The sequence below is a fragment of the Paramormyrops kingsleyae genome, chromosome 5 (genome assembly GCF_048594095.1).
Source record: "Paramormyrops kingsleyae isolate MSU_618 chromosome 5, PKINGS_0.4, whole genome shotgun sequence".
NCBI classification, from domain to species: domain Eukaryota; kingdom Metazoa; phylum Chordata; class Actinopteri; order Osteoglossiformes; family Mormyridae; genus Paramormyrops; species Paramormyrops kingsleyae.
The window spans coordinates 17,680,876-17,705,699 of NC_132801.1; the positions used below are offsets into that span (position 1 = coordinate 17,680,876).

Here is a 24,824-nt window from a genome sequence, read left to right on the forward strand (position 1 = left end):
AATTATTTTAAAGAAAAGGAAATTCTCAAGTGTTTCATGTGATTCCATTAAATGGTCAACACATCTATATATTAGAAATTTATGTTTTATGCCTCCAAATTTTTATGTATTCAAATAAAAATTGCCATGCCAACAGATTAAAGTTGAAATATAACAAACCTGGAGAGGAACTCCAGCATCAAAGTCAAATGTAGGAATCATTTTTGACCAAGGTTCAAATTTCTTTGTCTCCGGGTCAATATAGTAATCAAAGACAGTGCCTTGGGAAGGGAATTTGATGGTCTTGAATTCAGTAACCCACCATTTACTGAATTCCACTCTGTAATCAAGCAGCTGCCAAGAAAATAAAACAACATACTAGAAAATGCAATCTATGAATGCAGATTAATAATGCTAATGTATAGCTGAGGAGTCAAGCACAGAGGAATTATTGTTTGTCTGAGAAAGACCTACAGTACATGAAGGGGAAACTGTGTCCAATCCATGTTTAATACAAGATATAGATATTCTAAACAAGCATGACAGGAATATCAGTTTATTTACGTGATAAAGGAATGGCAATAGCAGGGCAACTGACAGACTGTGCCAACAAGAGGTTTTCTAATGGCGAAGAATTCCGGAACATTGCTCATAATGCTAAGTGGTGTAGCTATGCAGTACAATGTCTTGCACACATTCTCGTTCACAGAGAGCAAAACAAATCAAGCTCAGTCACCTTCATAATTCAGAAGGGCATTCCATAGCATGGCTAAGTGATAAAGCCTACAGAGTGCAGATGTGCCACAAAAACGAACAAATGCTTTCGTAACAGCATGACTTTGTTTGCCTGAGTGACTAATGTATATTAGTCAAGACTGCCGTTTGGCGGCGCCACTTTCTGGCTTCCTGTCATTGTCATAGACGGCATACAATAAGATGAAGCTTTCTTGTGCTAGGAATGCCTCATTTGAATATTCTTCTGCATGGCTGCTGGGCTGCCGCGACCACTTGACGCACACCTACTGCAATCAAGAGGTATGGGGATAATTTAACAGCAGCTACGTAGAAGGAATTCAGTTACTTCAGTTACCAGATTTCAGAATGTTGCGCTTGCTCTAGTGAGAAAGCTCCAGTCAATTATAGTGGTTGCCGTGGTATCTACTGAGCGATATCTCCAGAGTCCAGGTTTTAATGGAAAAACCACTCTTGCTAGTGAAATATCAATGCAGCATTAGCAGTCAAGTGTACCTTTACAATGATCTGTGAAATTCGGAAAATCCTGCCTTCACACAAACGGATAAGCATTTATAATATTTTCTGTGTTACAGCTCATGTAATCTAAGGCGCAATGACAAATTCATTCCAAACACAGAAAACTATCTCACTCGAAACGTGAAGCATAAATGACTGCTTTCCTACTCATCAAGAGATGCATGCCTACCTGGTCCTGGAACATAGCCCCTCCAAATGCCCAAATGGCAGCAAACACAAAGTATAATTCATACAATTCCTTGGGGCAATCCGGAGGGGTGTGCTCTGGGGTTAAAAGACATTCCAATAGATAACAAAGCATCTGCACCATGCTTTGCTCAGGAACTGGGATGATCTTCTTAAATCTGCACAAATTAAGTCACCCATGTAAACAAACAAACATGACTATGCTCAGTGGCTGACAATCATAGTAATCCCAAGCCTGTCCTGATCAGTGTTTACCCAGGACACTGAAGGCTAATCTCAAATGACGGAAGAATCCGAGTCACCAGTTTCATCAAAGAAGCGGAGCACTCAGAGGAGAAATACTGAGCAATGATGAAGACATACAATCTCTGCGTGTGTTTTCAGTTCAGTTAAAGTAAATTATCTAGAAGCAAATACTTGTATATCAAGCAACAGATATTTTTGTTAACATGCAAATGTTATCCTTTGCATTTATCTTACAATGACATGTCATATTTTAATTAGCATGCTCTGCGGTATCAATAGTTGCTTAGCAAGTATTATTTATATGTTTATTTCAATCTTTCTCATTCAGCAACATTGGAGCAGTAAGATACCTTGATCTGAGGGTGTCAAGGCAAGCAGGAAGGTATTTATCAAATAAAATGGTCAAGTTGGCTTTCTCTGACTGGATTTCTCGCCTGTCAATCCAGCTGCTGACTGGAGGATTCCAGCCCAGATCTGCAGGGTTTATGTATAGGATACCTTAAAAGATTTAAAAAATAATCAGGATTGAAAATAAAGCCTTTAAAATGTTACACATGGCATGCAGTAGTATATAATTATGCACGGTATGACTATCACCATTAAGCATGGGAAAAACAAAACTGACCAGCTCGAGACACAGTGGCCGGTGTGGCAGTACGCAGGTGGCTAATCTCAAATACCAGCCTCATAGTTGGATTCAGTGGTATTCTTTCATTACTGGCCAGAGTCAGCACCTGTTACAGAGGATTACACATGAGCGGCTCTACCAGAACATGACCAGAGCTTTTGTTGAACTCCTCCATGGGTATTGACTAGCACCATTGTGATTCAAATCAATAATATGGCTTTTCTAAAAGCGTATGAGTGAACCACCAGGGTATACAATCAGTGGTTGAGTTTTACCTTGTTATCATCCATAACTGTATTCAAAGACTCAATCCACATTGGGTCAATATCTCCATCCAACACAATCCATTTTGGTCCATTATGACTAATGTTAGCCAGCTCACGCATGATACTGGAAAAAAGTCCTAAAAACAAAACATTTATTAGACATCTTGGACTTTGCTTAAAGTCGTCCCACCCAAAATAACATCACATTTCACAAACGGCGCCAAATGAATCCTATCCTCTCTGTACACTTTCACTATCAGGGAACTAAAAGGCGTAACACCTCACCGTCTTTCCACTCCCGAGTGGAGGGGTTGATAATGCCAAAGAGCTCATCATTGGTGACGGCTTTGGGGTTGAGGTCAGCCCACACGGCTCGGCGCTTCATGTTCTGGTAGGTCTTACTTAGGGATTTCATCACCTGAGACTTCCCTGTGCCGGCACTGCCCACCACAAACACGGAGTGTCGAACGGCGAGAAGTTCCTCCAGCTGCACCACCTGAAAGAACGGTACAGCTCACTGTAACTCACACACATTGCTTCATCACAGGATCAGGCAGGTTGTGGAAAAGCTGAGATTAAAAGGGAGCGCCACTCATATATTTGATCCCTTTGTACTTTCTTCTCTTATTGGCTATTTGCATTTACCAGAATAAAATCAAAAAATGCCAGTGTGAAATCAGATGGATGTATTGGCTCCTCATCCCAAGAATCAACACAACTGCTGGTCCAAACAATAGTATATTTCCTCTGTGACCACTAAGCTCAATATACTGCCCCCTGCCTCTTTAATCAATTCTCTTTAGATCATCAAAACCAGCAATATACTAGTAGTCGTCTCCTCATGTGTTCTGACTTCCAGTCACAGGTTACATCCACTTCAAAACTTTGGCACTGACTAAATAAACCAACAGTGTTTCTGCTCCTTCACATCTCCAAACAATAGGCAGGGCATACAACTGACATGCCTATTCTCTTTTGTGTTTTGGCTACTCTACCTTCTATGTCCTGGCTAGAGCTAACACCTCCCTCTTGTACTGTCAACACACACACATACACGCACGCACACACACAAACACACACACGCAAGTTGGTCTTCCTATGTAAATGGGGACCGACCATTCATTTCTATGGGAAAACCCTAATCCCAATCACGACACCCTTAACCACTACCCATCCCTAACCTTAACCATAAGTAACCAACCCAAATACAAGACTTTTGACATTTTTACTTTTTTGACTGCATTCATAGATTTTTTATAAAACTGAGGTTATCCAAATGGGAACCTCAAAAGATGCCCCCAAAAATAGGGAAATGTCAGGTTTTACTTCACTTTGGGGGTAATTTGGTCCTCAAATGTGATCTATGCAAACCCACAGATACAGATACAGACACACACACACACACATATATGCACGTATGTATCTTTCCTCTGTATACATGCACTCCCGTTTAGTCTAAAACGCTACAGCGAAAATTCCATATGAAACCCCACAGCTCTCAAAAATCGCAAATAGTTTTGATTGCATTTCCTGAGGAACACTGATATCTGAAAATCAGGGAACAACTGCATTCCTTCATTTTTCAGCACAACTTCAATTTTTTGGGTTAAAATTAGTTCTGGGATTTTTCTAAGGCTTTCTTTTATGTAGAGGACAATTATTTTTCAGACCATTCTAGCCATTCCTGCACCTGCCATTATCAAATCCTTTGTACGGAATGTGTTTTGCTTTTATACCCACCTAGTGTTCCTAATTTGAATCATGAATGACAATTCATTCATGTACAACAATAAATATGACATTTATAATGCTTTGGAGATTACAAAATGCAAACCGAAAAATGTTTTAAACATGGTGACACCTTTATCTTTTAGAATAAAAAATGTAAAGGGAAAAAAGAACAGTATTCAGGCTTTCTGTTTAGGCAGGCGCCATGTCAAACACCTTTGATGTGGTGCTACACAATTAGACTTCTACATCTATTGAAGTCCTTGGAAAACTAGGGGATAAAAAAACAAAATGAATCATTTCCCTCTCACACTGAGGGATCTACCCCACAATGCTGATGGCATGCTCAATCAATGCCATCGACTCGCCTCACCATCCCGTGGTTCAGAGTGGGCTTAACATTTAAAAAGCCCAGTGGCTGTGGCTTCAAAATGATGTCTATGAATGGCCGCCATTACTGGACAGACATGCGTTTTACAAAACGGCTTTCCATTCCCAAATCAGAGAAAACTGGTTGCATGCAGCTGAAGTAATTACAGCAGATGAAGCTCTTGACCTCCTGTTCCGCATGCAGATTGTGGCCATGTACATCGCCATCTTTATTCTCCTTCAGACAACACCAGGGCTAACAGCCTTCAGGAAGGATGAATATGTTTGTTTGAATACTATTCTGAGTACTTCTTTGACCTTTTAACTTCACTGAAGATTGTACCCATTTCCCATGACTCTAGATTCACATCTCTGATGTCTGTAACAACACACTAATGCTTGGAATTAGAACTCAAGATCTGGAAACTGAAGTGCAATCATAACTCATACTGTAGTATATTACTTTGACCATTTCTTCCGAACCTCTTGGAGTTTCATCCCCATTTGATGGTGTTACAATATGTGCTTTATTGCTTTTGGGGGGAAATGTGTAGAAAAAAAAATTGTTGGACTAAATGGCAATAAAATATTAATCATCAGAAGTTCTACAGAGTAATTCAGTTATCTGGATGGTTTCTGTCTTTTTTATGAAAAGGTGGGTGTAGGAGTGATTGATTCCATGTACAGGAGAATCTGATTAAAAACTCACCTTTAGAACAAAGTTGTCTTCGGCCTGTAGCTTCAGATCAAGGATAGACTGCCTGACAAACTTCTCAAACTCCAAGTCCCTCTTACGGGGGACATCCAGCGCAGGGAAAAGGTCCCCAATGAGGCCCATGAAGACAGGCATGTCATCTGTCACAATCTTGGGAATGTTGAAGTCTCGCAGGGCTCGCATTAGTACCTGATCCTCTGGACGGTCTGGGTCACCCCTTTTCAGCGACCCTGCTACCACCAAGACTGATTTAATGGCTCGCAAACCCCAATCATAGTGGTCCTGCAGTAAAGTAAGGCATACATAACGTGAAGTGGAAAATGACAGGAAGCATAAATATGGTACATTCACCGCTGTGCTAGGCCCCTCCAGTCCTTTCACTGATACACTACATCCTGTCAAACCCAGATGTGAGACCTCATCAGCAACAGCAGTCAAAGTCAATGATTCCTTTTCTAGAATGATGAAGAGAAGTAATACTGCTGTTGTGGAGTATGCCTGTACAGGCAAATTAATTAGGCGTTGTTTTCCATCATTTGCAAAATAATGAATTGGAACGTTAAATTCATACATTTGTAATAACTGGAAAAAAACATACTGTAGTTGTATAACTCATGCCACTTTTTTAAGGTGTTTACCAGTGTCGCCTCAATAGACAAATGCACATTCTTTAATAAAAATACATTAACATACAAAACTCCCAAATACCAAGTGATATTTCATTTCAGATCTAAATCTCATTCAAATGTTACATCACCCTCTGTGAACATTATATTGTACCGATTGCCGCACAATTTATGTATGCAATCATTAAGGTGTGCTGTACCTGTTTTGAAAGAAGTTCTTTGCAGAGCTGATACAGAGTAATGAACTTCCTGGCCAGAAGCCTGGCTTCAATGAAACCTTCAGCCACCAACATAATCTCACAAATTAGCTCAAAGTCTGGAACCACCATAGCACACGGTCTAGGATGAAATAAAATATGACTCATACAGAGCTATATTATAAAAGCAAGGCTTATTCACACAAATAAAAATATGTACAACAAATTAATTAGTACAACAATTAATAGTTCACTATAATCAAAGAACAGTATTTATAACTTGCCCATTTGTCAGGGAGATCAAACTTCAGTTCTGCCCGAGTATTATGTTGTAAGTATAATGATTGAGGGTTAAGAGGGGAATGATTTAATTCAGTTAAAGTTTCTATGATTGCGTTAATAATATATTCTCCATTTCTGCGTCACCCTTCCACTTTCTAATGAGAACTGCTCCATAAAGTAATTAATTCACTTGTCAATCAGAATTCTAATCCAATATGGAAAGCAGTAACAAAGCAGAGAGGAGCCAATTTTAGGACAATATACAGTATAGTCAAGCAATATGAAGTATTCGATGTATCTGGAATATTTTATTGGACTGTAATGAGTCATGCATGTGGCACCCATGTGTGTATTTTATGCTGCTATGGGTGAAAAATATCCCTGTATGCAACATTTGAATCGATTCCTCTACTAAAATGAATGTTCACTGCAGACTGGTTTTCCTAGGCTTGTGTGCTGAGCCCATCTTATTTAAAAGTCATTACAGTACAACACAAGTCAGCCCAGGGTTTTCACAGATTTGTTCTCATAATGTTTTATGCTTACCGAAAGAGTGCCTTGAGATTCTCTGGCAATTCGGTCCTCCCGGCGTACCCAGGATTCATGGTAATAAAGATACCAACAGAAGGAGTCAGGTTCACCTCTTCTCCCATAAAGCTGAACCGTGTCTTCTTATCTCTGACAGCATCTTGAATGCTCTTAACCTGAATAATGTGAATTCAGTCTCAGCTAAAACAATGCTGTTGTCAGCTGTAGCACTGTTATATCACCATAGACATAAATCGCGTTTAAAAATATCTGGAACCCTTACAGGCTGTAATGTCAGCTTCAACACATTTTCTAAATATAGGACAGTAATAAGGACTACCGCCGAAAACCTTAAGCTGGCTGTATAGCAGTGTTTTATGACAAATTTGACATTCATAATATTAAGCAAAACGCCACAGCATCTGCCACCACATATGTACTTTTCTGACTATTTAAGATTTTTTTACTGATGCAAAATACGTAGATTACATAACCATATGCTGTTTAAAAATTAAAAAAATATGTTTTCCAGGTAAAAAAAAAAAAAATTACAAAAATGTTGTTAGCCTAATCATCATTTTTATAATACTACTACTACTACTACTAATAATAATAATAATAATAACAACAACAAATTTATACAGAGCTTTTCAAAATCCAAATACGCAAAAAATATTGAAGAACAAAGAACACGGCAAAGGAGTAATTCACACAGAAAGCGAGAGTCCCAACAAGCAGAGGATGGCGAGCAATACAGTAACGCGGGATAAAAGTGGCAGACGGATGAAGCAAGATGAGCGAGAGGGACACAGAGGGATCAAAGTAAAGACAGCAGAGTGAAGGGAGCCAGAGAGCTTGGGAGAGCAGGGCGGCTTTAAGGCGAGATGTGAAGCCTGCTAGAGAGGGGGAGTTACGGATATCAGAGGGAATGGAGTCCCAAAGACGAGGGCCACCCCAGAGAAAACTCCATCAGCAGCGCTGCAGATTTCGGAAAGAGGAGCAAATACTATACGCAACACCTTATTCTGTCTGACGGAGGCATTTCTATAACTCTACACCAATTCAAAAGAATCATATATGTAATAACATTTGCTTAACATGGGTGGGTATGTAAGAAAGACTAAGGACAGTTCAATCATTTTTATAATACATGCAGTTAATTTGAAGTAGCAGTGCCATTAGAGGTGCCTTATTCAAACGGAACGCTGTTCTTTCCACACCATTTGTTTATATATCATTTCCTGACATCTAAATTTCAGTCTTTGTTTTTCGTTATACATGCTGCCACTCATTCTTGATCTTCTCATAATTTCTGATGTGCCAACAGTAGGAAACAATACTTTTACCTTCATTAGTTATAAACCTAAAGCTCAATAAGAGCTTTTTTCTATACATTTCCCACCCAATTACCAATGAAGCCCAGTAATTTAAGGATGAAGATGTTTGTCATGCAAGTGTGACAGGGTGGCAAATCCACCGGCACTGCTTCTAAATGTAAACTGCACAAATATAAATGAAATTATTCTACTTAGCTACATATTGATTATATAGCAAACTCGTGTTAAACAAGCATTATTACAAACAAGATTTCCTATATTAAGACAGAAAAACGTATACAGCACAAGTCCTTCATTACCTATTCTCATACCTATTCTTTGGGAGTGTTTTTAGTTGAATTTATGCTTATATGCTCTAACAAGAGAGATAGAAGTAAACTGAATGTGCCTAAAGGACAAATTCAAGGAGCAAAATATTTTTTGATAACTTTTAATAATTCTTTAAATCATAATCATAATTACATCAGCAGCTTTAGGCTCACCTGTACAGCAACAACGGAGAGCACCTCCACAGAGATTCGGTTGAATTCGTCAAAACACCCCCAGGCCCCAGTTTGTGCTAGGCCTTTGTAAATATTCCCACAGGACTGAAAGAGTGTTGGGGAAAGATGACAATAATAAGCCAATAATAAGTCTTACTCTGCAGCACAGTAAACAACACTGAGTTGAGATTTATCCATCAATTTTCCATGACTAGGAATCCAGAGCAGGCCGACGGTGAGCACAGGGCCCGTTCCAGGAATGACGATCCCAGGGGTCAGTGCTTGCCAGGGCACACACTTGTACACATTATGGACAATTTAAAGACACTAACTCGCCTAACCGCACGTTTTTGGGCCAAAGGATAAAAAACAGGGTAACCAGTAGAGACCCATGTGGCCAGAGAGGAGTTACAAACTCCACACAAAAAAATACACTCCGTGTCTGCAATAACACATATTATACATCTTTCTCTGCGTGCATAAGTGACTGTTAACTTAACTGGAAGATATCCTCTGGAAAAAAAATTAAGCCTTGTACACAAATTGCAAAGGCACCTTTTATATCAGGCAGAAAAGATGTATTTAAATCATTATGGCACAAAATGCTTAAATTCAAACATTGCATCATAGTTTATATTCAATAATTATGACTGACAAATATAAACTGGACTTGGAATAAATCAGCATATTTAATGTAACCAACAATCAGGACCAGCTCTAGCTATACCTAGTGCAGGCAGTCACTTAGGGTCCGAATGACCTGCATTGCAGAGGAAGTGAAATGATCATCAATTTTCTTGATGGGAGGGGGGGGCACCCAAGTAAAAAAAGCTTTGCCTAGGGGCCCTGAAACATGAGAGCCAGCCCTGCCTGCATTTCACATTTGTAAAATCTGCAGCCCAATTTAAGCTACTGTATATCAAAAGACTGTAGTTATGTCTCTATTGACCATAACATATTTTTGGGGGAATGGGTAAATAAGCAGGTCTTAAACATGATGTATAGGAAAATGAAAGTCAGTTCAGCCATGACTAGGGAGATAAATTTATACTGTATATATATGTATTAAAAATTTGGCAAACTAACTAATCTTTCTCATTTATGCATAAAGATATCAGAGCTTTGCACAGCTTCATAAACAGCTGTAGCTATGGCTTACACTCTTGAGAAAATTCAGAAGAACTAACAGATGATTTTAGATAGAAAATACTGAATTGTCAAAGCTTTATCCATGTTGGCATAATTGAATCTTTCTCTCATAGTCATTGACAAGAATGTTATGGCTAATATGTCACGAGGACATGAGCAAGACGTACCAAATTGTATTTTTGAAGAAATCATTGAATACTGTCATCAGCAAGAAAAAACTGTTTCATCAAATTTACTTGTGTCCTAAAATTGTTTTCCAAATGTATGTCTCTTGTACTAAATGTGTTAATCATAGGTACCAATAAATCGTCAGTCGTGCTTTCAATATGCATGAAAATGAGTGATTCTGGCCATTTTTCTCTCAAAGAATGTTGCTTCTCTCAAGTTTTACATTCAACTGAAAGCCATTTATTTAAGCAGTGTTGCTTAATTTGCATAATGGTTTAGTATGCAAATTAAGAGATGTCAGAGTATCCTAGCTTCACGCAGTATAGCCAGTAAAAAAAATTTCATCGAAATAGGATTCTTAAATATCTGCAATATAAATGTAGATTGGCAGTTTTGTGAAAGCTTTTGCTTTCCATATTGACAGAGATAAACTTGATTAATCTCATAGAGAAGCAAATGGCAGTTATGTACAAAGTAGGGCAATTAAAAGAAATAAACATAAAATATTTAAACATAGACATTATATAACAGAGAACATTTGAGAGAATTCAGCAATCCTCTCCACATTTCTGTAGTATCTCACAGCGATGCAACAGTATACCTTGTAGTCCATCTGTTCGGAGCAGTTAAAGACATAGACCATAATTCCCAAGGCTCGGCCTAAATCCTTGGTGGTCTCAGTCTTGCCTGTGCCTGCTGGCCCAGCTGGAGCCCCACTCATGGTGAGGTGCAGGGACTGGGTCAGGGTGATATAGCACCTATCAACACAGCCACACGTGAACACAGAAATACATCACGTCAAGTGAAAGGGATGGAAAAATGGTCACATACGTACATTAGGTTTCAACTAAATATTAATTTTTACATGACCACGCTGTGCTAATTATTCTCTGAAAATGATGTAAACAAAGTAATCTTCAAAAAATTTACTTAATTGGCTTGAAAAGACATAAATATGATCCTAATAGCAAGCAATAACAGCAAATCATCTGATCATATTCAGAGACAGAAGCCAAAACTGCAATGCCTCCAATCTAACTACAGAGATAATGACAACAAATGAACTGTTTATTACATGGGAACTGATTTTTGAAGCATTGAAACACACAGGTTGCTTGACAGTATATGAACTCATGGCTGACAAATCAACGGTTACTTTCTGAATCATAATCTATTTTTGGGTAAACTAAATGTACTTCGTGATTTGCACTTCTATGATTTATAGCTAATTCTACATCTATGCTTAATCTACATCTTCAAGTAGGTTTAAATGGAAAATAAAATGTCTTTATCGCTTCAGGACCGGTCCACTCCACTTCCAATACGGGTCATAAATCTATGCTTAGTAATTAAAAAACACTTCTACCTGTCTGTCAGTGGGGTGATAACCAGACGTGGTGTGTTGCCAAGGTATTCATAAGAGTACAAGAACTGCGCATCGCAGATATTGGCAAAGCAATGCTGTCTGTCATCATCCCAGCGATGTCGCAGCTGAGACAGCCACAGAAATGCCTGGGAATTCTCCACCTGTGAGCAGGAAGAACGCAAGGCAAGCATTTATACTGTCTCAAGCAAAAGCATTTACAGGCTGCAAAGGAAACGGACGGCATGTCGAAAATACACAGAGAGCCCAGTGCTCCCTGGTCTCTACTAAATGCGATTCAGAAAAAAAGACCTTGTTATTCACATAAGATCCCAACTGTGATGATGTTTTGTGCAGAAAATAAACAAAATGCCTCAGGATTTAATTGTGACATTAACCACAAGGCAAAAACACGCAAATTAAAAGCGTTGATTTTGTAATCAATCAGCAAAAACTTCAAAATCCAGTTCTGGCAAGCTCTCACAACTCTCACTATTTCGGATTATACTGTATGCTTGAATGCCCTGAATTCTCAGTTGAGTCATATTTTCATGTATATGCAAAGAAATCTAGCATATAGCAATGCAGTGTGATGCTTTTCCTATACCTTCTGAGAGATGATTTTCGCAACCACATCTCTGGCATGTACATCTATGGTACAGATGGTCATAACTTTCTGACGATCTCCGGCTGAGAGCTGGCCAATCAGCATAGTGATGAGAGTATTCAGCTGGCTGACTTGCTTCTTGTAGTATTCCTTCATGGCATTCTCGTAACCTTCTTCGAGACGGGAGAAGGCAATGCCAACCTCTGCTGTCCACCATATCTGGGTGCATGTTAAAGCCACCTGCACATTCAACAAAAGCACGTAGGGCAAATGAATACACTAAGAAACAGAAACAGATCTGGGTTCTATTACTTTCTCCACAGTCCTTTCCTTATTATTCATAATCATACCTAAGAAAATAAATCACACCACTTTCATTTTATTTCATTCCTGAATGTAATTAAAATGATAAAATGGCCATTATGATTTAGATTAAAATGTCAACATTTGAGCCATTTAGGTAACTGATATAGAATCCTACAGTCCAATTTCAGTCTGCTATCCACAATAAAATCATGTCAGATAATTTATGGCATTTCATTCAGACCCCTGCCAAATTTAAAAGTGTTCCAGCTATAAAACACTGCATTTTTGTACATCTAACTTGTGAGAAGGGAACTCCATACAGTCAATTATAAACTGAATGTACAGTACTCTCCCAGAACAAATCGGAGAAATAATATCCATGTATATTCAAAAAGACATTACGTCTCCAATTTTCTGCTGAACACAGGAAGACTGAGTGTTTAATACAATCTGAATACATGTGATACTACAGCAACACTTTCGATCACCAGTAACACCAGTAAACTCAGACAGCACCTGAGCAGGATAATCGAACAGCCACTGCTCCCTGGGCTTGTCCTCATAGGCCGCCACAGCCTCGGTCATTTCATGGCGCACCGTTGACCTCATGGCGTCCAGCAGTCGATTTAGCCAGGTCTCAACCTTAAACCGAAACATGTTTTATCTCAGTCACATAACCTACAATATACAAATACTGCCTTATTCATGTATTTATATGCGAGAACATGATGCACATTATCCAGACAGTACTGGCACAACCTGTGTATAAACATGAACAAAAATTAGGAAATAAATACTACAATCTTCAGCATCTCAGTAATCTGCTATTATCTGTTATAATCAGTTACAATTACCACCTCAGCAGCAATAACATAGTGAAAATATATTAAAAACAGATAAACCAAAAAATGTCTAACATTTTAAGCTGCCCCCAGCAGTCAGGCACCTGTCATGCCCTACCTGGCCAGTGCAGTCACATGACTTATTAAAGGCAACATATTCTTCCTCTTTACTGTACATTCCTAGGCCAGTCTTAGAGGGATTGCCATCCTGGTCCAGCTGAAACTTCATCTTTGCTGTGTTATCGAACAACTTGGAGAGATGCCGCTGAACCTGGAAATCACATCCATATGCACATACATTTTTGAAGACACATGGCAACACAATAATATGTTACATGGTGACAGTGTTGTGCACCGTAAAATAAATATGTATGTATGTCAATGCCATGCTGTGCTTACTGGAGTAGATATATTCAGTCTTGCTGAATATACAATGACCTCATGATTGTTGCCCTCATTCAGAACAGTGACAGTTTTTACATTTCATACCTGATAAGGACTGGTGCCATTGGAGAGAATATCCAAGAGATCAGCTGAGGATATAAAGTAGAATCTGGGGAAGGCCAGCCTTTTGGTGTCCAAGTACTCTGCTAAGGCCTTCTCACACAAAGACAGTCTGAAGGCAAATGCATTATTACACTGTTACATTGCACTGGGGTATTTGAAACTCTCATATTTACTTTATCTTTTAAGATAAGTTTTTGCCGTTTGTTTATTGCTATTTCTTTCTCTCAGATAGCGGCGCGAAAATAATTCACAGAAACGATTCCATATTATACAGAAATGATATGACAAATTGCTTCTAAAATGTACTTGAGAAATATACAGACTGAAAAATACATTCCCCTGAAAAATAATTAAAACCACAATGGAAACGTATTATACCACCTACCTGCTTTGAAGATCCTCCAATTTAGTGTAAAGGCCAGGTTTGTTGCTGGCTTCCACCACATTAGGGGTGTTGTTAGCATCATAGGCGAGCTCTTTGAAATCCACATCTATACCTTCAAAGCGTTTGGAATCCTTGGGAGAATTTCATGTGGGAATACACCGCAATTAACTATGACACAGCCATGCTGACAGATTAAAATCTTACTTCATTAATAAAAACTGTTGTACAAGCAATTTCATTCAAAGATTCAAATGAAGCAAATGAAGTAAAACAGTGAAATATAGTGCATGACTAGAAAATGTATGAAAAGTAGTAGGTATAATTAAGTAGGTTTTGAAAATTAAGAAGTTTACATAAATTTCCAGCACAGAAATGATGGATATCGCTCTTATGCTGAAGGATCCAACATCTCCGTTTCTTGAACCAACCTCTGGGAGCTGAGCACGTATATCTTCTGAGCCAATGAAAATGCTCTCCAGATGAGACCAGGTTCTCTGCACTTCGAACCAGATTGTGATAACAGAGTCCGCAATGGACAGCTTCTTCTGCCAGGCAGAAACCTCCTCCAGGAAGAAGGCGATGTACTTAGAAGACATGAGATTTTGTAGCTGCACCTGGTTATCCTCAAGAATCTCAATCAGTTCTTCATCAGATTTGATTAAGGGCACATTGGTACGGTGGTGCGGCTCATACTGGAACTTCATGCCTCTCCAGGTGGTATTCAGCTCTGTTAGGACCTTCTCCATGCCCATCTCCTTCACTGCCTTGTCCACGATGCCTCGAACCTCCTCCTCAAATTGGTGCAGGTTGAGCTGCAGCAGATCCGCTAGGGTGGTGTCCTGGTCCATAGTGAAGCGCACCCCCGTGGCCTGCATCAGCTGGTGCCAGTGTCGTTCCCGGATTGCGGTGTTCTGCAGTTCCGCCACTGCCCTCAGTGAAGTTAGGATATTCTTCACTGCGTTGTCCAGTCCTGAAAAGGCATCCCACGCTCGAACTTCCTTGTCCAGTGCCCGAATGTTCTTAGAGAAGCGCTTGCACTCCAGTTCCATGTCTTCCACGTTTATTTCGTGCCACTTTGTGGTCTTCCAGTCGCTCATACTAGAATTCACAACGGTGATCATATCCCAGAGTTCCTTCAGCAGTAGCACCTCTTTGCGGCACTGCTTCAATTGCCGGTAATCTGGGACATTCACCTCAAAGAGGACGGCAGATTCTGTAATTGAGGACATGGTGAATTCTTTCTCCTGAATTTGCTGGTGAGCTAAGTCTAGCATATGATATGGGTTTTCACTGTCAAACCTAAGAGAGAAAATAAATGGAAGGCCAGTTTATAAGTTAGAGCATGACTTGAGGTGACTGGGAGTGCCCAGCATAGACTTATATCCCCTGATTCTAGCAGTGACAAATGTACACCTCCAAAAATTAACACCGGTATTCATTCGTATATCATTTGAACGTAATTTGCACAGAATGTTACAGCAAGTAGCATATCATTACGGGGGTCCATCTGCTTGTCAAGTATGATAAATTACTACATTCTAGTGTAACCTTGCAGTTTGTAATATTCTTTTCAAGGAAATTACATGTTATTAATGATCTATCTATACAAAATGTTTTTATTATTTTTCCATCAAGCATTGATAGAACTACAACTTTCTGGCGAACACGAAAACAGACCCTTTACCCAGAGACTAAAGTCTGAAATGTCAGTCTCGTTAGGGATGTCTCCAGCATTTTACCTAAAAGGCCCTTCTTTGCGGAAGCTCTCTCGGAAACAGTGCTGCTCCACATCAAAGGACGCACATCTCCTGCGCAGTTTGGCCACCTCATTAGCCTGTAGTGGTGCAACATGCTGCTTCATCGTGACAGTCTGCTTCTTCACATTGTTCCACTTTTCTGGCAGCTCCTGCAGAGGAGTGGACCACCACATTCAAGGGGCATTCAGCGATTCACACTTCTGACGTGGCAATAATTACATGGTAAGTGACTGGTAAGTGACAAAACAAACACGTAACACGATATACTGTCACTGACTAATTGCTTTTATTCAATTCAGCCAAAAAATGTCAGACATTTACATTCCATTTGTTAATGCTTCCACTTTTGACTTTTGTAATTTATTTTGTAAATAATACCATGTCATTCAGGGAGAGATCTTGGGTTCCCTACTCAACATAATTCACACACGCAAAACCCTATGCAAAATATTGACATTTACTTACTACAAGCAATGCTAATTTGCTACTATAGCATATACTAATATAATGCAATATAATGCAATATAATATAACGTGAATGTAATATAATATAATGGGAATGTATTTTTTACTAATGTTTTGTCATATCAGCTACTTGAATCGTAACAGCTCCTGTCCCTTAATAAATAATTTATGTATAAATGAATGCATACATTACACATTAAAATTTGAGATTCTTAAAAAGATGGTACCTCTAATTGTTTGTACACCTCCTCTGGCAGTTCTTGCTCATACGTCTTCAAAAGCTCTATGGTGTGTTGTAGAGGCTCAAACATCTCATCTGTGCTGTTCTGTCTCTCTCTCACTGCCATCAAATGCCCCATCACTTCCACCAAACCACTATAGTCCCCTTCCTCCACTTTTCTGCTCAGCTGTTTTTCAGCAACTTTGATGAACTTCTCCAAGTCAGAAAGGCTACAAGTGAAGCACAGCAGTGATCAAGCTATCCATTTTCGGTAACTATTAGTAAGTATTAGTTAGTATTCATTTATCTCCAAAATCTATTGGAGCATGAAAACAGTAGAATACACTCCAGTATATCGCGCCATTTTAGGACACTAACACACCACCAGTCACACACCAAGGGAAGTTCAGATCTAGCACTTTCCCTGAACACCATGGCCTAGGATTTCATTTCATAGAGAAGCCACCAGACATTCATCCATCTATTTTTTTATACCCGCTTGTCCTCTGCAGGGTCACTGGAAAGACAGAGAAGTACAATAAATGTAATCTAATATTATCTGAACACTGAAGCTCTCCTGATTCTTTACCTGTTTGTCACATGGTCAATGAGGTGCTGCTTAAACATTAAACTCCACTTCTTAATAATGTTCAGCAAGGCACTTTTAAAGGGCCGGGCATCAACTCTCATCCAGCTATCAAACACAACAATGGGCTCGAGATGCTGGACTTCATCATAGATCTTCTCGTAAGAATCCACTTGCTCCTTGAACTGTTTCAGCGAGGGGGGGCTCTCAGGAACTCCGTCTTCTGCATGAGCTTCTATTTCCTCGCTAGTGAGCACATGGCCATACAGCAGAAACTGTCGCATGAACTCCTTCCTGTCGTCAACGTACAGGTAAGCGTACTGGTCAAAGGCGCTGCAGTATTCGCAGCACTTGGACATCGCATGGCGCACATTGTCCATCAGAAGCTGCCTCATATCAGCCAGATCAGCCATATCCTCCATATCAGCCTGTGAAAAAGCCAAAAATGTCAAAAACATTTCTACAAAATATTATTCAATCATACATAACTACTTATCAGTATCAAGCCTAAACCAATCATTTTTTAAGTCCATAATTACTTAATAAGCATTAATACATAATTACTATACATAGATGGATAAGGCTATTGACAATGAGAGTTCTGCATAAATTGTCATATGGCCTGGATAATTGTCACTCAGAGACAGTGAAGAGACGCAAACAGATTTCTTACAAAAATGTTGCCAGTAATTTGATTATTTTTTCTTTGCAGTTGCCCACTACCTGGTAATGGGGAACATTGTTGTGCTCAGCCAGTCGTGGGATCAGTGAAGATATCCTGTAGATATCATTAGTGACGCCTTCAACCAAGTCAAAAAAGCCATTACTGGCACCAAACTCCAGGGAGGGAAAGAAAACCATGTCTGGAATATGAAGGTCTAGCTGGACTTCAAAAAGAGGTGCCAGACCAGCCCTGGAATCTGAATAGGGGGTAAAAATGATTGCTTTTTCAAATCACATCATCAAAATCAAAAAGACAAAAGGTTTAGAACATTCTTACCTGTATTATCTAGAAGGAACTTCAGAGAGCACTCGATGCTGGTATAGAAGCCATCAATGACCATTTCATCAATATAATCAACATAAGCCCTCCATGTCTCAGAAGCAGGATGAGCTTTAAAGAGGGCTAGATTTTCCTGTAATGGCAAATTCAACACAGTTAAACAAATGAAACACTACTTGGATGTATGCAATCCTTGTTTAAGAAAAAAGCACAAGTTTCCTTGCTGCGCAAGTATCTCTTATTGAAGTGCCAATACTGCCAGTACCTTTAACAAGGAATGGATCCTGTCTCCTGAGTCTCGAAATTGGGTGTAACGTTTTTCAAGCCTGTCCGATATGTCATCAAGGTTGATGAGGGTGTCTTTCTTTCCCTCCTTTCTCTCAAAGATGGGAGACACCCAGGTCTTCATAACATTCCGGATCTCCTCGACATTGTCTTTCACCTTCTGTAGGCATTTCTCAAGGTCATGGACAGCTTCCCGAACTTCCTGAATGTATTCCCAGATCCCTGTTCACGTTAACATAATGCAGCGCCTTAGTAAACACAGGTAATTAGCTTGGGATGAAACAAAAATAATGAATACATTGCAGTAAGGTTTTTCCTTTAGCATTCAGCAAATTTTAGCATACAGACTGTCAAAGTATTTACAGGAATAATTTAATGAGTAGAAAATGACCAGGATTTCCATTTAAGACATAAGTGTATAATAATAAGGGTGAATTAAAACAAACATGAGCTATAAGTTACACAGCATTAATTATATGAAAAATATGAAAAATAACAATTTAAAGCTCCAGTACAATAAATAGGGTGAATGAATGGAAAGTTTTTCTTTGCCTCCTAGTTCAAACTGCTTGTCAGTTTTGAACTAATTTTGATAAATGTACTTTCTTTCCCTCCAAAAATGACTACAAAAAAACACAAGAGTTAAACCCGTAAGGGGAATTACATTGACAGGAAGGATGTCCAAGTGTGTTCCTAACCATCTGTTCTGCTCTATAATTTCACCATTTACATTTCTGGATTACCTAAACAAAGAGCAGAAATGTTTCTCTTTTGGGTGTATTGTTATAATGGTCTGAAGGGTTTAAACTTAAGAAGAAAACTTAAACATGATCTTGGTATTCTGATATTTCCAAGACTAGCAACCTTAAGAGTTCTTGGGTGGTGGTCCCTGTTCACAGTTATCATAGAGCAATGCATGCTCTTCATAAAACAAATGCTCTCATATCAGCTTACAGTTTAGAGAGAAAGAAGCTCTTTGAACTCCCTTGTTAAACACGAGATTATGCATCACGTTGGTGTTATTGCATTCATTCATTTTCACAATCATCATTTCATATGGTGGGAAACATTAGTAGAGGAACAGTAACTCAGCCTACCTTCACTTCTCCAGTTGATGGACTCCTCAGCCTCTATTAAGCGAGCATCAATTTCTTTTATTTGTCCCTGGACCAGTGGGTACTCCACCTCCAGTACTGTCTGAATCACCTTGTTGTACCAGCTAGCAGTCAGCTCCAGATTGGCAACGTACTGCTGCATAATTTCTTTGCTGGAGTAGATCGCTGCTGCTGCTTCTGGTATGGCCTCAGCCTGTCTCGATTCCAAGTATTTTACCTCCCTCAATACAGATACTAACTGTGGGACACAAAAGAATACAATTTTTAATTAAGAGTTCCCCAATCTCAGTCCTGGAGGGCCAGGATCCAGCACAGTCTGCAGATTTCCCTGCTCAGACACATTTTAATCAGCTAATTACCAGGTTTAGCAGGAGTGTTTGTACAGGGAAATCTGCAAACTGGACCGGAAGACCGGAACTGGGGAACCCTGACCTACACCAATGCAATTCTTATATTTTACAGGGTAACATAAATTATAAACATATGATGGGTTGCCAAATTGAAATGGCCCTGCCACTTATTAACAAAAATAATGTAACTTCATCAGCTGTTGATACATTATAATTACAAAAGATCCACTAAAAAATAAAATGGCAGTTGAAGTTCAATGAGGTTTCTCATACCTGGGGGTTGAAGTTAACAGTGATGAGCCTTGTTTTGGGATCTCTGGAAATTATAGGCTGAGTAAGGTTGTACTGAGACTTCTCACCCACTGCTTCGGCCCAAACGTCATACAACGTACAAGAGTAACTGGGGCAACATTAGAAAGAAACACCTATAAGCATATTTTACCTACACTATATCACAAACTCTTAACAAAAAGTCTTTATTGGACATGCCTAACCACAATACCAACTGGTACTTTAAGCAAAGCGCTAGGAGAATAATTAATTAATATTACAACATCATGACATAAGCCTTGATGCTTATAAATTGCTGCCAAAAGTAATTATTGTACAAACAAATATTTAAGCGTTTTAGCCATCTGGTCTGTTGCAATAATGTTTATCCTACTAAGAAAGAATAAGGACAAGAGGAAAAAAAGAGATGATTTACTAGAGCGACAAGTATCAAATATAACATGCAAGACCATTCCAAGCAAGCCTGCTAAAGTCACTAAAAGATATTGAAAGAGAAATGTACAGTCTGCGTCTTATTGGGTACAGCAGCAAAGCTGTATGACAAGTCCCTGAACTGCAACATTAATCTGTAAATAACCTAATTACAAGGACTCATATAAAGAGGTCTATATTGGATTCCCTAACCCATCTGGATTTAGCTTTATTTCTCCATAGCATCAGAACAAGGGCAGTAGCAATCAAATGACACTATAATAGTAATACATCAAACGCCTCTTTGTTGAGAGGTAATGACTGCAGATGCCCCTAATTGGCCCAGCTAGAGTGTTATAACTCGATAGTGAATGCTTCCTTCTAACAAGGGTTCTCATATTCACAACACTAAAAAATTTGGTGGTGAGCCTGCTTGTTATTTTTCATTTGTTTATTTATTTATCCAGCCAGTAGAGAAAATGAAAATCTTGTCTGGAAATCCCCTCGCGAGGCAGAACCACTCACTTGCACGCACACATTCACTCACACAAATGTACAAAAGCTCCAGAAGTAGAAGGCAGAAAGAAGGGTGCTTTGACTACGAAGATTTGAAGCTTGTTAGTTTTTGAGGGTCATCCCTCAGAGGACAGACACTGAGCAATGTCAGTGAAATGAAAATACCAGACGCTTCACAGTTTGTGCATTTAAGCGTGCCGTGCATTTCCAACCTTTATCATTGTGTATTTATTGAACATTGCCCTATGAAAATATTGTTAATTTTAAATTTATCTTTCAGGCAGTTTGATTGACTAAGAGCAACAGTTCAAGAAGGCAGTGTATCACTTAATGAAACAGAAATACCACAGACATTGACCTAAGGCAGGGGAGCCCAAGCTCTCTTTCCCAGGGGCTGAATTCAGCAAACAACATAAAGCAATGGACCAGTGGGTCAGCCTCTCTTGGTTATATAATCATTTTTTGTTGTACATGCATAATTATAACTATTAGTGCTGATTTGTTATTATGAGTGGAGCTCTGTCAGTGATGACAAATATGTTTTTGGCTCAGTTTGGTTCTCATGAACATAAACAGCCGTTCTGTGCCAGTCCTCTCAGAAAACGAGTCAATGAGGAGTAACATCAAATCCACTTGCTTTATGTGGGTGAACAGACTGGACAGGCAGTCCCCCATCAAAACTTCTACTAGTCTCACTGCACTATTAACTGATAATGGTACTTGCTTTAAAGGGGCAGTTCACCCCAAAACTGCAAAGTGTTATTTATCCATCTAGATTGTTCTGCTGGGAGCTGCCTAGCTTTGGAATTATCGGCCGTAGAAATGTCGGTCTTTTCTCAAATACAGTATAATGTTCCACACACCAATCGTACCACAGCGCAGAAGATACGATCATGAGCACCAAGGTGATATCTTCTGTGCAGTGATACAATTAGTGTGTGGAGATCAGTAGAAGTAAATAGTTCCTGCTCACTACAACGTCTGTGGATTATCTTGAGCAACCAGGTCATGATTTCTGGTAAGAGACATTGCTATTTACAGTAATTTTTCAAATGTATTTTGGCACTTTATTCACTAAAGAAAGAATGCCATTCAGTCCTGTTGTATTCCAGAGAAGACCAACACTACTACGGCTGATATCTCCAAAACTAGACTCCCAGAAGTACAACCTAGATAAATAGATAGGACTAAAGCCCTTCTAAAACATAACTTTTTTTCAGTTTTGGGGTGAACTGCCCCTTTAACAACTATACTACTTTTTTGTTTGTTCTTTTCATTGTGACTTAAAACTTTTTCCACCGCTTGTGTGTTTACTTTAAACCAATCTTATACCCCATCATATTAACAGTAGGCTACCTCTGCCTAACATGGGAAGCAGTATAATTTCCTTTGAACAAAAGTGTCTACTAAGGATGGAAAACATTCAAATGTTCCTTCTGAGAAAACATGAGAAACTTGTAATCAAACAATTATAGCTCTGTTTTATCTTTAAAAATAACAGTACAATGCATCCCACAGTATCTCTCTTTGTCCTCAGCCATACAAGAATAACATAATGCTATACGGAAAGAAAATCTGTAAAAATACTGACCCATTAAGTAGCCTCACCATTTCTTCATATTTCTGGACTGTTATATTCCCTTCAGCAGACTCAATGCACCTGTTTAAAGAGAGTAATTGTGAGACATTTATAACTTGCCAGGAACAGTTTAGTAAACTGAAACGTACAGTAAGCTCACTGTCAAACACACAAAAATAAGATACAATAAAGAGACCACTGCAAATTTTTTGTTACACTAATTTCCCAGTTCATGGGTGTGTGTCTGTGAATGATATATACCTTTTGCAAACTGCACCCTGGTTCTTCCCTGTTTCTCATTGATGAAGGGCTTCTTCCTTGCTTTATGGCACTTCATTCCTGCTTCTAGAAGCCTGATATGAACTGTCCTAGCAGTACACTTCACACCTGTACTTAATGTTTCTGATTTCTTTTGAAGGTCACTTGATGGTCATCTCTGGCATTAGAAGGTCATTTCCGCCGCTTTAGCTGGCTAGTTTCTGGTCATACCCCAGTGTGTCCTGCTACACCTTATTCTTGTGTACTGCCTTAGAAATTTTGAACCTGGAATCAACCTGCGGCTCAGTGTAGCCTTCTGCCAGCAGAACCACGATTAAACCAAGATTTAAAAATGCAGATTTTTAATAAAATATAGAGTGGTCTCTTCATGTTTTTTCCATAATTGTATATGTATTCAAATCAGAGCTTTTGGAAAAAAAAAAAGAAATATAAAGAGGTCAAACTTACGGGTGTGCGATTTGCCTCAACTTTCTATAAGATATCTGAATGCGTTCCTGCAATTGCTGCGTCCACCTCAGTCCCCCAGTGACAGCGGGCATATTCTTATGGACCGGGGTGTAACCTGAGTAGGAAAAGTTGTACATGCAAATAATGCAAATGTACAAACACAACATAAAGCTCAAGTATTTATACTATACTATATTTATTATTTAGTTATATAATATTAAAATGTTCTCACCAAGCTCTTCTTCCCTTTGTATATGCTTGTTGTACAGCACTTTACAGTTGTCCAGTTCTAAGTCAAACATCCTGACTAGTTGAGGGTATCTATCTTGAACGCCAGCGCTAATCAAGGGTCGCACAAGAAGGCTGCCAAACATATCTATAACCTATAAGGAAAATGCACAGCAATGCATCTGACCAGCCCTGGGGAACTGTGTGTTATGTCTGTTGGATTGAAGATCTGTTAAATTCGAAATCAGGTATATAACACATGTACAGACCTCAACACGCCTCTTTTATTAGTATGAGGTTTCAGCGTAATATATAAGGAAGATTAAAGGATTAACACCGTGCTTTCACAGCAATCCTTTTACAGTTCCCTATCAAAAAACAGCACCTAAACCCAGCGTGTGTGTCTGTGTACGTGAGATCAATCTGTTGCTGCGGTAACATTATGCTTACCTTGAAGGCATGCTCCAAGCTTGAGGCGTCATCAAAAGCCTGGCAAAATACTGAACTCAGTCGTCGATCCATGTCTTCGACTTTGTTGCTAAATTCGTGAACATCTGCTTCAAAATCCTACAAGGCCCACAAAACAGACACTTGCTGAGTTAATATAGCAGCAGGAATTTAAATGCAATTTCTTGTTTTTCTTATTGCAGACAAAGATACAAAGTACAAAACAGAAGAATGAATCACTGCAAATACCAAGTTAGCAGCACTGAGAGAATCATAGGGCTTCTCCGTGAACACTTTGTACTTCTCCAAGAACTCCTCAAACATGTGAAGGACCTGCTGACTCAGCATCTTTCCACGTGTCCCTCCAAACTCAATCTTCTCCAGCTTCATCAGGTCCAGGACCATCAGCAGAAAACCCTATAATGTAAAATGGAATAATCAGAGGGATAGTTGTGCTGCATAGATTACATAATAGTAATGTCACTAAAATGGCACCCAAAACTTTTGTTTTAAATTAAAAAAAAAAAAAATTAGCTGCATTAATTTCAAAAATATAAATGTTAAAAATTTAAAAACATCAGACTTGAAAACTCTGTTAACAAGTATAAAATTCATTTAGGAAAGAAACGATACAGAGATAAATTGCATAATTATCTGTGCTGACCAATTAAACATCC

The 24,824-nt window shown here is 39.0% G+C and overlaps 1 protein-coding gene across 6 annotated transcripts in view; it reads right to left on the minus strand.

Moving 5' to 3' along the window:
- The window catches only part of dnah9 (dynein, axonemal, heavy chain 9), a 121,360-nt gene that overhangs the window by 92,626 nt on the left and 3,910 nt on the right, over nucleotides 1-24,824 (minus strand). For 4 of the 6 annotated variants that reach the window (XM_072712265.1, XM_072712264.1, XM_072712263.1 and 1 more), the window contains exons 7-37: nucleotides 24,397-24,564; nucleotides 24,151-24,267; nucleotides 23,705-23,855; nucleotides 23,473-23,587; nucleotides 22,759-22,827; nucleotides 20,223-20,349; nucleotides 19,582-19,837; nucleotides 18,465-18,706; nucleotides 18,197-18,332; nucleotides 17,920-18,116; nucleotides 17,200-17,624; nucleotides 16,618-16,840; nucleotides 15,908-16,074; nucleotides 14,597-15,467; nucleotides 14,169-14,299; nucleotides 13,766-13,892; nucleotides 13,395-13,547; nucleotides 12,951-13,076; nucleotides 12,129-12,368; nucleotides 11,525-11,685; nucleotides 10,760-10,916; nucleotides 8,842-8,946; nucleotides 7,041-7,198; nucleotides 6,216-6,354; nucleotides 5,384-5,671; nucleotides 2,863-3,073; nucleotides 2,587-2,714; nucleotides 2,309-2,417; nucleotides 2,034-2,181; nucleotides 1,421-1,595; nucleotides 160-333 (exon numbers count right to left, since the gene is read on the minus strand). In XM_072712265.1, the coding sequence (XP_072568366.1) occupies nucleotides 160-333; nucleotides 1,421-1,595; nucleotides 2,034-2,181; nucleotides 2,309-2,417; nucleotides 2,587-2,714; nucleotides 2,863-3,073; nucleotides 5,384-5,671; nucleotides 6,216-6,354; nucleotides 7,041-7,198; nucleotides 8,842-8,946; nucleotides 10,760-10,916; nucleotides 11,525-11,685; nucleotides 12,129-12,368; nucleotides 12,951-13,076; nucleotides 13,395-13,547; nucleotides 13,766-13,892; nucleotides 14,169-14,299; nucleotides 14,597-15,467; nucleotides 15,908-16,074; nucleotides 16,618-16,840; nucleotides 17,200-17,624; nucleotides 17,920-18,116; nucleotides 18,197-18,332; nucleotides 18,465-18,706; nucleotides 19,582-19,837; nucleotides 20,223-20,349; nucleotides 22,759-22,827; nucleotides 23,473-23,587; nucleotides 23,705-23,855; nucleotides 24,151-24,267; nucleotides 24,397-24,564 (5,994 nt within the window). Of the gene's footprint in view, nucleotides 1-159; nucleotides 334-1,420; nucleotides 1,596-2,033; nucleotides 2,182-2,308; nucleotides 2,418-2,586; nucleotides 2,715-2,862; nucleotides 3,074-5,383; nucleotides 5,672-6,215; nucleotides 6,355-7,040; nucleotides 7,199-8,841; nucleotides 8,947-10,759; nucleotides 10,917-11,524; nucleotides 11,686-12,128; nucleotides 12,369-12,950; nucleotides 13,077-13,394; nucleotides 13,548-13,765; nucleotides 13,893-14,168; nucleotides 14,300-14,596; nucleotides 15,468-15,907; nucleotides 16,075-16,617; nucleotides 16,841-17,199; nucleotides 17,625-17,869; nucleotides 18,117-18,196; nucleotides 18,333-18,464; nucleotides 18,707-19,581; nucleotides 19,838-20,222; nucleotides 20,350-22,758; nucleotides 22,828-23,007; nucleotides 23,033-23,472; nucleotides 23,588-23,704; nucleotides 23,856-24,150; nucleotides 24,268-24,396; nucleotides 24,565-24,824 lie in introns of those variants that run through there. The other 2 variants (XM_072712266.1, XM_072712267.1) reach the window with 2 other exon arrangements.